A 16,731-nucleotide genomic window follows, 5' to 3' on the forward strand; every position below is an offset into this window, starting at 1 on the left:
GGGGGTTAGAGTTTGATGGGCCCTTTAGTCCCGGTTGGTCTGGCCAACCGCGACTAAAGGCCTTCGGGCCAGCCTAAGGACCTTTAGTCCCGGGCCAACCGCGACTAAAGCCCCTCCCGTCCGCCAGCTGTCGACCGAGCGCGCTGGGCCCAGATAATTGGTCGCGGGTCTCCTCCCGTACCGCGACTAAAGACCCCTTTGGTCGCGGTTCGATTATTTTGGGGACTAATGGGGGCGTATGGAAGCCTCTTTTTCTACTAGTGGTACGTACAATCATCAGAACCAGTGATCAAATACTGTCGACCATCACGTGTGTAAAAATCAAGGCAGTTCACACCCTTGGAATGCCCAGGGAGATCATACTCTTGGCGACCAGAATCAAGGTTCCAAATCTGAACACCAACCAGATATATAGGAGTTGGTGTCTATTCTATCAGCAATCCATATCTTAAGTCAAATCTTAGTTAAAAAGAAGGAGAAACCCCTCTCAGACCAGACCTCTGCACTTGCACCATATGCTGCACTCGCGAAACTGTTGGCATCCTCTGGGTTAAATGCAACTTCATTTGCGACACAATCAAAATCGTGTACGCACTGCCAGCCCTTTTCCCAGTCCCAAAGCGTCATGCCCCAACCGGATGAAAACACATACGGCTTGCTTGAATGAACGGCTAGTGAATCAAAGCTGCTTGCACTGAAACTTGTGATCTTTTGCGGTTCTGTTACAAAGTCGCAGTGGTACACATGGATGAAACCATCAGATGTCCCAGCCAGCACCCACTGCTTCCTTGCAACAAATTTAATGGCCTCTGCAGTGAAACCAATTTATTAGGAATGCGTCTCAATGGCTTTATACGTACATGATAGTATCACGATCCAGAAAAAAGAAGTATTTTTTACGCTACGAAAAGAAAAGGCTTAGTGAGAAAGGACTTGGCCGGAAAGAATGCCTATGGGCTCTTTCTCTGAGACTTGAAATGAGTCCATCGGTGTCTGCATGCGAGTAAATGCAAACGAAATTCTTAGTTCAATGGCCACAAACAAGTCATACATTTTCATATGCCCACACTTGTCCCAGCTTGATCGAGCCTTTTTTTTTGTGATGACCAGTTAAATTTTGCTAACCCCAGCCTACAGTATATAATCGAAATTGAGAACTACAATTATTGATAGAACACATCAAGTTACCTTTTTAGAACGAAGGCTCGAGAGAGAGCCCGGCTTTGAATTAACAAAGCCATCAACCGGCCAGGAGTTACATCGGACAGCACCTAACAAGAGGAAAAAGAAAGAGACGGCAGATACATGGTGCTACTAGACAACTTACAAACCTCAACAACACCAAGCACTACAACATAATGGACAACAAAGCTTCGCTTGATGTCGATGAAGTCCCCAGCCGCAGAATGAGCACCATAGGTGGAGCGGAAGCACTAACAAGATGAGACCCATCATAGGCAGGGAGCATGCCCTCATCTGCACCAGGAGTGGTGAGCTGCAACAAACTACCCGAAACCATCTCCGAAGAGGACCCCTGCCCCTCGTCCTGGCTTGAAGGACGTCGTACCGTCGGAAGATGGGGAAGCTCACCCTAGAGCCAGATAAGATGGCAGCCACGAACAACCTTGAGAGATACTCAGCCCCGCCCCCAGCTGAGACGAGCTCGCCTTGGAAGATCCTCGCCCATACGCATAGAGCCACACACGAAGGGATGAAGCTATCAAGATCGAAGGTGCTGAGGAAGGACGCGCAGAACGAAAAAATCGGACCACGCGACTGTCGATCCCCGAATCCCCAATTCAGAACGCCCTCGCATCTCTCGAACCACCTGAGCGGCACCTCCAGGAAGGTGACGGCGTAGAGCGCCGCTGCCGCCCCATCCAAAAGGATGAGGTTTTCACCCGGGGCGAGAGGGGGAGGGGGGAACAGAACCTCGACGGAGCCTCTAGGGAGGGGCACATCAAGTTACCTGCGTCTGATAGTTCCATGTGTGAATGTTTCCTTTGGAATCACCTGCTATAATCCTGTGTAACAACTAATATGGAAATTATGTATATTGTAGAGGATAATTGCATCCTACACATTCACTCGAACATATTAACAGAGAGAAATATGTTATATATATTAACTCACCATGGCTCTGTTGGATGAGCATCCAGGGAACATATCAAGTCAATAGTATACATCCCTGCTGTGATCTGATCTGACAAAACACCTAGTCAACAATAGTTCAAATTAAGTTGCACTGACGATCTATTTATATATGAAAGAGAAAAGAAACCATGGTACCTTTATTATTGGCCGTATTGGAAACTAATATGTGCAGTGTTACCAGCAAAAAGCAAAGGAATGGAAATTTAGAGAGACACAATCAAACCCTGGTACAACATAACCAGCTGTCAGTTCTTGAACCCAAACTCACATCATGCATCGTGTACCCCATCTCTCCTTGTGGAGTATAAACAGCTTTCAGTGCCACCTCGTGTACCGCATTCCCCGTCTCTTTGGCTTCCTTGAAAACTCCATCGCACTCAGCCTCATCTTTGAATTTTTTTTTCGAAAAGGGGGGTCGCCCCGGCCTCTGCATCAAAGTGATGCATACGGCCATTTTATTAACCAAATAAACAGGTTCCAACAAGGTTCCAAAATCTCCGACTGAAAAGAACTAAAAAGAAAGCTCACACAGAGCCAAAAAGACTAGAAACACAAACTAGCCAAGATAAGACGCCACAACCGGCTGGCTAAAGATAGATAGGTAAACTAATTGCCTATCCTATTACATGACCGCCATCCAAACCGGTTGAAGATATCCCGAGCTACCATCTCCCAGCGGATAGATCCAGTAACCAAATGCTCCCTGGCCTCCATCGGAGTGAGTAGCGACCATGAACGGATCACGGCCATGGCTCGGAAAATAACCTGCAAAAAGTGAATACGTGATGTTCTGTTAAAAACCAAATCATTTCTACAAGTCCAGATAGTCCACAACAAAGCGCAAACTCCAACACGAATATGTCTCGCTAAGTCAGGCTCAATCCCATTAAGCCATGTCCCAAATAACGTGGTAACAGAATTCGGTGGAGTAATATTAAAAGCAATGTGAACCGTCCGCCAAAGGACTCTGGCAAACGGGCAACCAAGAAAGAGATGTTTGATCGTCTCATCCCGATCACAGAAACTACACCTCGTAGGTCCTGTCCAATTACGCTTTATCAAGTTATCCTTGGTAGGACCGCAAATTGCATTATTTCCCCCCCCCCTCTCGACCCTCGCGTCGTCCTCCCGAGGGCGACCCGGGGGCGACTAGGGTTTCCCCAAGCGCCGCCACCCCTTCAATCTCAGCCCCTCCTCGCCGCCACCTGAGGGGATCGACGGGCAAGCCTGGCCGGTCGTCGATGAAGGTGGCGGTGAGGTGCTGCGTCGCTTCGTGCCCCCGCGAAGGACCTGGAAGCCGGGGCGGCTGCCCCGGTCGGCGAGGCGGCGCTGCCTCCGCGACGGGCGGCGCGCGCAGGAAGTGGTGGCCGACATCCTCGGCTGCCCGGGCAGCGAGGATTCGGTGCGTGGTCGCGGCGCGGATTTTCCTCTGCCCCAGATCTGAAGGTCAGGCGTCCCCCTCCCCTGCTCTCTCCTCCCCTCCGGTCGTGCCCTTCTGCGACTTTGGTCGCCGGATCTGGTGCTGGTGGGGTGCGGGTGCTCAGGTTTGAGCCCGGGGGAAACCCTTGGCCGGTCCTCCGGCCACGACGGCGGCGGCGCGTGTGCGCGTCGTGTACTTCCCTGGAGGCGTCGTTGAGGGCTCTCCTCTTCACCCCCGTCCCAGACCCCGGGTGAAAACCGAAAGCCCGTCTCGGGCTGGCCGGCGGTGGCGCCTAGCGCGTCGCGTCCTCGTGGGAGGCGCCGTCTGGGGTGTCTGGTTCTTCGGGAGTGGGGGGATGTGGATGGTGGGTGTCTGTCGGCTGCAAGGCCAAGATTGCGTTTTTTTTCTGTGGAGGGTGCTCGTTCCTGCAAGTGTTCTCTGTGGACACTGGGACGGGACCTGGTGCTCCCCTTGCTCCGCCTCTTGGCCTCTGCAGCTTTCTTCTCCGGCGACCTCCCAACGGCTATCCTTCGGCTCATGGTGGCTCAGGAGAGGTGGCAGTGCAGCTGTGGTGTGTGCCAGCGGCGTGGCGAGGGTAGTGCTTCTTGTCTGCGATGGGGATCCGGCTGGCATCTGCTCTAGTTCTCGGGTGAGCTCCAACGATCCAACGGTGCGGCGCCTTCGAGCCTAGGCGAGAGGAAAGGGTTCCTCTTCGGCGTTGGGAGCGATGTTCTTCCCTTGTCCCTGGTTACAGACAGTGCTCAACTCTCTCTGGTTATCGGCTGATCATCGAGGCTTCTCTGTTGCTCCTCTCTCTGCTGGCTATGTGCAGTAGGCTTCGACATTACTAGTAGGGCTCTTCATGTAATTTTTCTTGCAGCTGTAATGTGTGTGGCATTGTTAGCTGTTCACTCAGCTCCATTGTACCTTTCGGTCGCTGTTGCTTGGTAGCCTCGTGTAATCCTTGCCGGTTGATTGCTTCGTTAATTCAAAGCCGGGCTCCCCTTGAGCCTTCGTTCTAAAAAAAAGTTATCCTTGGTTAAAATAACTTGTTTATGGACAAACCACATAAACACTTTTATTTTCAAAGGAACTTTGACAGCCCAAACATGCTTGGAGGTAGGAATGGAGCTCGAATTAATAACATCAATATACATTGATTTAACTGTGAATACTCCAGACCTAGTCAGTTTCCAGCGTAATTCATCGGGTTGTTGAGAAAGTTGTACGTCATCAGTCTCCGAACTAGAAGGAGCCATTCTTCCCAACGATTGCCCACTAACGACCGTCTGAACTGAATATTAAGGGGGATAGATTGAAATACCGTTGCAACGAACACCTCACGTCGTTGAACAATGCGATATAAAGACGGATATTGAATGGCCAAGGGTGTCTCGCTGAGCCAAGTATCCTCCCAGAAGCGTGTACTAGCGCCGTTGCCAATAACAACCTTTGTCCTATTAAACAAAGATTGTTTGACTTTCATCAGTCCTTTCCAGAAAGGCGAGTCAGTCGGCCCGACTGTGACCTGGGACAAGGATTTTGTCTGTAGGTACTTGCTGCGAAGGATTTGGGCCCACATGGCATCAGTCTCATATGAGAGCTTCCACAGCCACTTACTAAGAAGGCGTCTGTTCTTAACTTCAAGATTTTCAATACCAAGACCCCCTTGGTCTTTCGGTCTACAGATGATATCCCATTTTGCAAGTCTGTATTTTCTTTTTAGATCATCACCCTGCCAAAAGAAACGCGATCGATAAAAGTCCAGTCTTTTCTTAACACCAACTGGGACTTGAAAGAACGATAAGAGAAACATAGGCATACTCGTGAGCACCGACTTTATCAGAATTAATCGGCCTCCGTATGACATGAGCTTGCCGTTCCAGCAACTCAGTTTCTTCTCAAACCGGTCTTCGATGCACTTCCATTCTCTGTTAGTCAGCTTTCGATGGTGGATTGGAATACCTAGGTAAGAGAAAGGTAAATCCCCCAAGTCGCACCCAAACAATTGCCTATAAGCCTCCTGTTCGTCTTTGGCTCTACCAAAGCAGAACAACTCGCTCTTATGAAAGTTAATCTTTAACCCGGTCAATTGTTTGAAAAGGCATAACACCAGCTTCATATTTCTCGCCTTGGCCAAGTCATGCTCCATAAAGATGATTGTATCATCAGCGTACTGAAGGATGGATACACCTCCATCAATAAGATGAGGTACCAAGCCACCTACTTGACCATTCTCCTTAGCCTTTCCTATCAAAATGGCTAACATATCAACCACAATGTTAAACAAGATAGGGGACATCGGATCTCCTTGTCTTAGGCCTTTATGTGTCTGGAAGTAATGACCAATATCGTCATTCACTTTAATTCCCACACTCCCTTTTTGCGTAAATGATTCAACCTGGCGGCGCCAGGCTTCATCAAAACCTTTCATACGCAATGCCTGTTGGAGAAATGGCCATTTGACCTTATCGTACGCTTTCTCGAAATCCACCTTAAAAATTACTCCATTTAATTTTTTGGAATGGATTTCATGGAGCGTTTCATGAAGGACGACCACCCCTTCAAGGATGTTTCTGTCCGGCATGAAAGCAGTTTGGGATTGATGCACCACAGAATGCGCAATCTGTGTGAGCCTATTAGTCCCGACCTTGGTGAAGATTTTCAAACTAACATTGAGAAGACAGATCGGCCTGAACTGCTCAATTCTCACAGCATCCGTTTTCTTAGGAAGCAGTGTGATAGTTCCAAAATTCAAGTGAAATAATTGAAGCTGTCCAGAGAACAGATCATGAAACATAGGTAGCAAATCCCCCTTAATAATATGCCAGCACTTCTTGTAGAACTCGACCGGGAATCCATCCGGTCCGGGAGCCTTATTGTTTTTCAACTGTGCAATAGCATCAAACACCTCCTTCTCTGAGAACGGGGCAACCAGAATATCATTATCAGCAGCCGATAGTTGGGGCACATCCTCAGTTCTGGACTCATCGAGGGATACACAATAATCCTCCGGAGGTCCAAATAACTGCCTATAATACTCGGTTATATATGTTTTTAGGTTATCCTGTCCTAAAATAGTGCCCTCATCTTGTTCAAGTTGGAAGATTCTCTTCTTTCTGTGCTTACCATTAGCAATCAGATAAAAGAATTGAGTATTCGCGTCCCCTTGACCACTTTGCGGACCTTAGCCCGCACAGCCCACTTCAATTCTTCTTCGCGGAGAAGTTCTTTCAACCTCTTCTCTGCCTTAGTTTTAACCTGGAGCTCAGCAGGCAGCAAAATCGTGGATTCGGCCTTAATGTCAAGGTTCTGTATAAGAGAAAGGAGCCTGTCCTTTTCAATCTTATACACCCCACTAAGGTGCTTAGCCCAACCCCATAAGAAGCTTCTCAAATTCCTAATCTTATTCTGCCAACGCTCGACCGCAGTCCTACCTCCTACACCCTTCGCCCATTCCCTAGCGATCAGGTCCAAGAACCCTTCGCGTTCGAACCAGGCCATCTCGAATGAAAAGGTGTTTTTGTTTCCCACGTGGTTCGGCTCCCCTGAGTCCACGAACAAGGGTGTGTGATCGGAAATGCCCTGCGAGAGAGCTTGAACCGTAACAAGAGGGAACTTCTGTTCCCACTCCACACTCGCGAGAACTCGATCAAGCTTTTCGTAAGTCGGGTTTGGCAAAGAATTAGCCCAGGTAAACTTTCTACCAGAAAGCTCTATCTCCCTCAGATCCAAGCTTTCAATAATAGTATTGAACATGAACGACCACCTGTCGTCAAAGTTATCATTATTCTTCTCCTCTCTCCTCCTAATGATATTGAAATCACCCCCAACTAAGATTGGAAGCTGCTCGGACCCACAGATCCGAACAAGGTCCGTCAAAAACTCCGGTTTAAGCTCGGGCTGTGCGGCACCATAAACCGCCACCAAAGCCCAGTTGAAACCATCAACTTTAGACCTGACTCGAAACTTAACCGCGAAGTCGCCCATCACTACACTACGGACTTCAAGCGAATCGCATCTCACACCCAGCAAGATACCACCCGATCTTCCTCGCGGAGGGAGGCAATGCCAATCAAAATCAACACCACCCGCAAGAGAGGAAAGAAACTGGGGCGCAAAGTTATCTCTACCAGAATATAGTGCTCATCTTTGAATTGCAGAAGGCACTTTTCACCCAATATAGTGCTCTGCGGGATGTTACTGATAGAATAAATCCGAGGCCACCGTTGATCATCCGAGGACCAAGCAATCACACGAGCACGACACCGAGATTTGTTAACAAGGTTCACCAATATGGCTACATCCCCGGGGCTTGACTACGGGCGCTCCTCCCCGTGACACCGTCAAATACCGCACCCGGTCGCCCTGGACGCCGGCACATGCTGCCGGCTTCCCCTGTGTTCCGATGCTATTATGTTGGCATAGGTTACATCGTGTGTCTACCCCCGATATATATGAGAGGCCTAGGATACAAGTGTCCTACTTGGACACGACTCCATATCCTATCTAAACACAATACAACTACAAGTCCAATTGTAACCTACATTGTACACTATATTCGACACAACTCTAACAGTTACCGTAGTCCATTTCATTATCTTTGGCTCTCACAAACAATGTGCAGGTGGCTCTGGGAGGCACAATGCCATGCAGATGCCGGTTATCGCACCGCCTGCCCTTGTCAATAAGTTTGAATGCCACATTTTCACTTGTGTTGTTTGTTAGGTGCAGTGGGCACATGATATAGTCATCGTCTTCGTGGTCGTCATTGGGTTCAGAGGGGAAGCGGAGCTCCAGTGGGTGAACGTCAAGTATAGGTCGCTCGTGGGTGGACCCTGTGATTTCCTGCTCAATAGATAAAGAATTGGAAAATAATCCAGTGAACCTCAGGCTTTAAAGGCACTACACGTGCAGAATATTACTCCTCCCATTATAAAATAAATCGCATATTATATTTGATTGGGACAATTTTTTGATTAAAACAATCACACTAGCATGTAATTTCTGTGATAGAAAATCATAACCACAAATAAGTACTTTCGGGCACGAATCAAGCAACATAAAAATTATGAGAAGTGCGCGGTCAACATAATCAAAATAAAGATCGAAAAGAAGTAACCCCAATATGCACCATCCACACAACAGGCCGGTGTGAAAGGAGATGCAATGCTTCATCGGCTTCTCCGGCACAGCATGACATCGACACATTGTCAACACCAAATTATTCGGGTTTCTATAATTTCTACAGCATGCACCGGCCGGTCAATGCACACAGGGGTTGCTTCCCTGTTGACCGCTTCTACCTCCTCCTAACCCATCCCTCCAGCACGCTAACCTCCACTCTCTCACTCTCTCTCTCTCCTTGCCCTGGTCTTGCTTCCAACGGCAAGAAGCCAAGCCCTGGACCCTGGTCTCACTCTGCTCCCTTAGGCACATCTTCCAAGCATGCCTATCACACCGGAGATGCTCTGTTATCACCGTCGTTTCTGTCATGTGCACTACGTTACGTCCACCATGCGCTGGGAATCCGCCTATATAAGGCACCACGAGACTGACGCTTTCGCCCTCATCTCTCCTCCTCTATCATCCTACCCCGACCTCCCATTGTTCTTCTCTACCTTGTCTTCCTCCTCTCCGATGATTAAATCTAAGGACCTTCAAAAGAAAATTCGTCGCCTCTAGTAATTCCTTGGCAAATTCAACTCACCGCTAACCTCTAGTCCTTCCTCGTGACCGACCCCCGTCCCACTACTTACAGGGAATTATAGTCACCGATGAGACCCCACATCGGAGATTTTTCTCTGTACATACCTTACATAGCACCGCAAAACCACCTCCGTCAATTTCCTGCTTATCAGGGAAATCATTTGTAATTTCTGCCAAAATTGATAATGGCTGGGCCTTGGGCTCCGATGCTTCATCAAGTAGCATGCTCTCCAGGTCACTTCTTGTGGTACTAGGTTCGTGATCCATTAGTACCCAGCTATGAAAATACACCCCAGTTGTCCTAGCTTTAAGAAAAGGCATACTGATTAGGAGATTATTATGTGGCCAGTAGCTAGAACAAACTCGATTCCCCGTTCAGACATATGTACAGAAGAGAGAACATCTTCCATTATGCAAATAGCTTAAGAAACTTTCATGTCTAACAGAAACATAATCCATAAATATCCTAGCTCTTATTTACTGGACAAAGAAGGTAGGCAACTAACATGTTGGCAGCAAACTGATAGCAAATAAGCATGCATGAAGCTGCGGTATGATGAAACAGAGCATCATCCTAAACACAGTTAATCAATAAACGATGTTTAAAGGAAAATCATCTATGGAAATCACCTGTAGAGAAGCCCTGCAGCCGCCTAGTCTTGTGAAGCTTATATTATGAGGAAGGGGATGTGGTATATCATAGCAGAGAGGTACTGTATTGAGATCTAGATCTGCATCCAAATATGATTAAATTACTCGCTTTGACGGAGATAGTTTAGCTAATCTGGCTGGATGCATCTTTAAGTAAGAAATAATTGAGCTGACTCTAGAAATGTGTGATGAATGTGTAATGAAAGCTGCGTTGCCATATATGTACAGCTAACTAATTATAGTCTGACTCTAGTCTAGACTTGTAATGAATGTGTAATGACAGCTGCAACCCAATATACATACTGCTAATTATAGTCTATTTTACAATCTAGACATGTGAAAGCATAATGCTAGCAGCATATCCTAGCCATATGCATACGCATAAGGATAAGCGCCAAAGGTTCACATTTTAGCTCTTCGTGACTACACAAGTCAAGACATTATTGTTTAAAGAACGAGCACAGCGAGTCAGCGACTAAGCACTTTCTCTTTATTTTATATACATGTACATCATTCCACGCTTCATTCATCTAATTATATGGATCTGGGCACGTTGCCCCTTGGGTTCCTATATTTAAAATGCCGACCAATTGCCCTCTGATTTTTGAGAAAAACTTGCATCTATTCATCATATATATCAAGGCCAATTGCCCCTTCAATTTTTTTAGGAAGAAGGATTAACCCCGGCTTCTGCACCAGAGTGATGCATGAAGCCCCTTTCTTAAGCCAAGTGACCGAAGTGTCTGTGATCCAGAACAAGCTCAAATGAAGTTGAATAAAAAAGTAGAAAATGCCACAACCGGCGAAAATAGAATGAGATGACTAAACACCTATCCTACTGCTGGACCACCATCCAAAACCGGTCGTAGATATCCCAGCTACCATTTTCCATCAGGCAGACCCAGTAACCAAAGGCTCCTGTCTTCCACATAAGGGAGTAACGACCACATACGGATCTAAGCAGTGGCCCTCTAGATAATCTACAAAAAAATTATACGAGTTTATCCGTTAAAAACCATGTCATTTCTACGGTTTCATATAATCCAAAGTAATGCACATACTCCTATCCGAATATGCCTCGCAATAGTTGTCTCTACTCCATTTAGTCATGTCCCAAATAACGTGTGAATACTATTTGGAGTAGAAAGGTTATATGAACTAAGCGCCATAAAAGTTTGGCCAACGGACAATCGAGAAAGAGATGTTTGATTGTTTCATCTTGATCATAAAAGCTACATCTTTGACTACCGCCCCTATTATGTTTTGCCAAGTTATCCTTAGTCAGAACCACCTCCTTGTGAACAAACCACATGAAGACTTTGATTCTTAATGGGACCTTGATCTTTCAAATATGTAGTGATTTCGGAATGGGACCAAAATCAATTAGGTCCAAATACATAGATTTCGTTGAAAAAATCCATTTGTAGTTAATTTCATCCATCAACCTTGTGACGAGGTGTAGCCATGCTTCCCATTGTCACCTACCAAAGATCTCGAGAATTGAATATTTAGAGGGTTGGACTATAACACTGTAGCAACATAAGCCTTCTTACGTTGTACAATGTTATAAAGAGATGGGTATTGTTTCGGCAAAGGCATTTTCCCTAACCACATATCCTCCCAGAATCTCGTCGAATTACCGTCTCTAATGGTGAATTTCGTTCTATAGAAGAAAGCTACTTTCATTGTCATCAAGCCCTTCGAAAACGGTGAATCATTGGGTCTCACGGTAACCTGGGACAGGGTCTTAGATTCTAAGTACTTATTACGTAAAATTTGTACTCACGTGTCTTTTGTCTCCACAAAAAGTCTGTACATCCATTTACTGAGCACACATCTGTTCTTTACCTCTAAATTCTCAACCCCAAGACCACCCTGGTCCTTCGACCAACAAAAGATGTCCCGTTTAGTAAGCATGTACTTCGTCTTTATTTCATCACTCTGCCAAAAGAATCGAGATCGATAGAAGTCCAGTCTTTTTCATACCCCGACATGTACCTCAAAGAAGGACAAGAGTAATATTGGCATACTCGTGAGCACTGAGTTTATTAGTATTAGCCGACCTCCGTATTACATAAGCTTGCCCTTCCAGCACCTTAGTTTCTTTTCAAATCGATCTTCAATACACATCCATTCCTTGTTAGATAACTTGCGATGCTAAGTTGGTATGCCTAGATAACTAAACGGTAGGGTACCCATTACACATCCAAACTGTTGTTTATAGGCCTCACTACTGCAGGAATGCCTAGTAGTGGCGGGTGCCAAATGGCTAGTAGTGGCGGGCTAGGCTCCCACGGGAGTCCGTCACTGTCTTTTCTGCCACTGCTATAATGCCATCAGTGGTGGACGGGCTTCCGCCACTGTTAGATCCTATCCAGTGGCGGCGGTCCTACTTTCCTGCCATTGATATATGTTATCAGTTTTGGAGGGCCGTACCCGACACCTGCCAGAACTACCTCTTCAGCCTCCAGCCATTGCAGCAACTGATACACATTACAGGATACAAGTAACCACATTACAACTTACAACTAATGTAAGCAATCGTACACATTATGTTTAACATAGCAATAATCTAAACTTCATACAAATAGATGTACACATTAGCGTACAACAACTCATGTCGCATCATTCATACATACACATACATGCAAGACCTCATGATAATAATAATACCATAATGACAATGAGCTGGATAAAGATAACCAAATTATTTACTACTCGTCCACTTGTCCACACTGCCGGCATCTTGGGAACGGGGGTACCCAAACTTGTCTGCCCACGGCCGAACGTGTGACTCCATCGACGGCCTTGTACGGCCCAGCTTCAAGCATCAACAACTCAAGACTCTCGCGAGGGGCCAAGCCACGCGAGGCGGACAACACCAAGACCTCCCTTGAGGGCGGCCTCCCCAGGCTGGCTCCCGAGGAGCGGAGATATCATATGACGTGAGCCATGACGACCAGGGCCAGGCGGGCGCCAGTGGGTGCCGTGTACCAGTTTCCTCTTTGGTGCTACGGAGTCAAGCGCAGGCACGGAGTCCTGAGGAATCAAGCAAAGATTTCCATTCCGGTGCAACAAGACCAAGTCCACCAAGACGGCAGGGTGGAGGTCATCACGGAGCCCACTGCGGCGTCACGACCAGAGGCTTTTGCAGGCGAAGACCACTTTTTCAGGATAGCTTGTACTAGCTGTCCCCCTTCGAATTCGTCCGTTGTGGGATCCCTTCCCGCCTACATTTGGGAAGAGGACCAAGGCCACTATAAATAGGACTTAGCCACCATCATAGAAGGCACAAATCATTCAGATCATCCTCACACCCACCAGCTCATCGAGCACAAGAACACCTCACCTCCTGAGGCTGTTCCACCACTGTACTAGTTCATCCTCAGCCCCTCGAGGCAATCCACCACAAAGCTGGAGTAGGATATTACACCGCAGGGTGGCCTGAACCAGGATAAACTGCCGTGTCTCTTGTTCGTTGGGTTCGTCGAGCTAGGCCGTGGGATCGTTGAGCGAGCAGACTGGGGAGGACGAGTTCTTCGCATGCACCCCAGAGTTCGGACCTCTCAAGGGTCTGGGGAACCCCGAATCCGACACACACGGTCTTGCATACTTTATAGTTGTTTTTCTCTTTGCGGACATAATTGATATAATGATCCTCAACTTCTTTGCGGACATAGTTAGCATAATGACCCTCAGCTTCTTTTTTAGTCTTATATCCTTTATAGCAGCTATTTTTGTAACCGTCCACTTGCTCATTGCATATCTCACATGAATCATAAATTCCAGGATTCCTCCCAGTGTACATCACATACCAGTTCCACTTCATCTACCTAAATAAATAAAGAAGCCAATTAATTCCATAGTTATCCAATCACATAGAGCAAAGTCACATCTTAATCTTCATAGCATCGTAGATGATACAAATCACCACGTTGCACAATTCTTTAGTAGTTCGAAAGCAAAAGTTTAGCTCCATCATAGCAACTTAGAACTTAAGTTCACACGCATCAATCATATAGATCACATGAAAGCAGTGCAGTAGTTATTCAGCTCCATCCTGAGCTATCCTCGCCTTTCGTCATCTTCGTGATCTCCTCTTGGGTGGTCCTCGCAGCTTCGACGGCTGCTCACGCACTCTCCGCGGCTGCTTGCACACTCGCAGCGGCTACTCTAGCACTTGTAGCGGCTGCTCTAGCGCTCTCAGAATATGCCTGAACGCTCTCGGAGTATGACTAAGCGCTCTCGGTGCCTGCTCGAGCACTCTCGACATAGGCGAACACGATCTCAGTGTACTGGGACACCCTCCTGACGATGTCTACGACAGTAGGTATTCCGTATATGGTGTAGCCGTGTAGCAGTCCTAACGAGGCGTCTTGGCTTCTTCATCTAAATCGAATTAAACAATTTGACATTTACATAAAACATTTAGAAAAAAGCAGCATGGCTTTGATAGAAATTGGACATATAGAGTGCCAGAAATTAAGTGAAACGGAACTTAATCAAGAGATCAGGTCAATGCATGTAGTTGCGGGTGCCGGTCGTGGCGGCCGCCGCGTACTGCTTTATGTATTGCGCTCCCAGACGTGCCAGTTGCCGCTCTACTAGGTCTTCGATGCCTCCATGCAAAAAAAAAGTCTTCGATGCCTGCATGTTGTACGTACGCAATTTTTGCCATGCACCACGTACATAATCAAGAGATCAGGTCAATGCATGCATGCACGTCTGCGAGCGTACACATATATTCTTCCCTGTGCGAACCCTGCACTAAAGAAAAACCTTCTATTATAATAATTTTCTATTTTTTCCTCTCATATAGAACACTTCTTGAAGTTCAAACCTTTGCAGTGTGTCGAAGCTTTCTAACTAGAATATAGAATAAATATTTCATGATTTTTGGTCCGACATAAATAGTAGAAATAAGATTTTTTTTAATCAAACAAAACTTATTTTGTATATTTATGTTTGATCAAAAAATCTAAAAATTTAACCTAGATTCTAGTTAGAAAGGTTTGCTGTTTTACAAAGATTTGAACTTCAAGACATATTCTATATGAGAGAAAAAAATGCACTTGCATTAACCTAAATGCAGGGAATGAATGGCTAGATAAGAAAGACCTGGATGCAGGTGCTCTAAAACATGTTTTCGGTATCCACAAAAAAAAACATGTTTTCGGAATGGAGACCGCTGACAGATCGGACTCGGCTGGGAACCGCAATCGGACAAGTTGAGCGATCAGCCGGAGCAGAGCAGAGCGATCCGGCGGAGTATAGTCGGGATCGTGGAAGCAAGGCCAGAAGAGCATGCACGAACATAGCATACATGTACAGCTAGCTAGCTAAACACCCATCCAGTGGTGCACATGCGGGCGTTCGTGTCAACATGATCGTCGTGGGCATGGTGAATTGGTGACCCGCACGTACGTAGACATCGATCTCCAGCTACATGCATGCATGGTGACCGGCGTAACCTGCTCACCAGACCCTCGCAAGTCCGACAGCGAGTCGGCGACGTCCTCATAGTCCATACCTTCCCTTTCCATGCTGGCCCCGCCGCGTCCCTATGCAGCGCTTTCTTCTTTCCCCCCTTTCTAATATGTAGTTACAAGGCCGTTGTTCTCGGTGGATCCATTAGAAAACAAAAACAATATATTCTACTACGATATTCAGAATCGGCTTCCAAAGCCCGTGGGCGTCGGTGACCCGGATGTTCTGACGGTCGCGACGTCTATCAGCGCAGCAGGTGTTGCCAGTTTCATGATGACGGCGGGGAGAAGGAAAGGAGGTGGCACGGCGCGGCGGTAGATGAGGTCGGCGAGGGGCAGCTCGGTGATGGATGTGGAGGAGGGAGACGATGAGGGTTTTTGCGGTTGCTGAGTCTGCGCCCACGCCCATGTTTATATGCGTGAGGGAGACAAAGGGTCAAGGCTTTCCTGAGTTTCAGAAGTCAAATAGTAATTGGCATAGATGTGACCCCTGAAATTCTGAAATAAGAAAAAGAAAAAAGATAAAATGATTTCTGAGTTTTGGTTAGTGGAAACCCGGCAAACTTAGACCGCTGTCACATCTTCGCTGTCTGGTCATTGGTCGGCTCCAACACTGATGAATATCCAGTCCCCGGAACTCGGCAAACGTGCGACAATGCAAGTAGTAATCACACTTAATCGGAAAAACAAGTAATACCTTCCTAGCTAGCTGTTAGTCGCATCCAAGTGGCACCGATCTCACGTATCCACATGACATCACGGCATGATGTGCATATATATTCTAAACCCGGACAGAGGTAGTACTTATTTTCTATACAAACTAAGATTTCTACAAAGTCTTGCTAGCTTATCGTTCCACAATGTGGATTATTAGTGGACTTTGGCTCACGCCACTGGAAGGCCATTCGTTACAACAATAATGTAGCATCACGCATCTCAATCGCACAGGGTAGCGTAATCAAACTTCGCCTTAAGCTATCATATCTAAGATGGGATTGGCATTATGAAAGTAGTAGTACGTACAGTTGGTCCGAAAAACAAGTAATACCGACCTAGCTAGCTATTAGTCGCATCCAAGTGGCACCGATTGCACATATCCACATGACATCATGGCATGATGTACATATATATTCTAAACGTATATATTTTTTGAAGGTTATAAAGAAAAAAATGGCTAGACCCAGGACGGAGGTGTGTGCGCGCCGGTTTGTGTGATGCTACCATGTACAACGTACACGTATACGGCGGGTGAAGAGTAATATGACCATCATGCCCTTTCTTATGAAGAGGTATGGACTAATCTTAACCCTT

General features: G+C 46.7%; 1 protein-coding gene across 1 annotated transcript in view; it reads right to left on the reverse strand.

Moving 5' to 3' along the window:
- The window catches only part of LOC123171529 (putative coatomer subunit beta'-3), an 11,904-nt gene extending 2,021 nt beyond the window's left edge, over positions 1–9,883 (reverse strand). The window contains exons 1-4 of the mRNA XM_044588986.1: positions 9,334–9,883; positions 2,134–2,215; positions 499–787; positions 272–392 (exon numbers count right to left, since the gene is read on the reverse strand). Coding sequence (XP_044444921.1) covers positions 272–392; positions 499–787; positions 2,134–2,215; positions 9,334–9,604 — 763 coding nt within the window. The 5' untranslated portion in view covers positions 9,605–9,883. The remainder of the gene's footprint in view (positions 1–271; positions 393–498; positions 788–2,133; positions 2,216–9,333) is intronic.
- Between the last annotated feature and the right edge of the window lie 6,848 nt (positions 9,884–16,731).

This window comes from Triticum aestivum, chromosome 7D, assembly GCF_018294505.1.
Source record: "Triticum aestivum cultivar Chinese Spring chromosome 7D, IWGSC CS RefSeq v2.1, whole genome shotgun sequence".
Taxonomy (NCBI): domain Eukaryota; kingdom Viridiplantae; phylum Streptophyta; class Magnoliopsida; order Poales; family Poaceae; genus Triticum; species Triticum aestivum.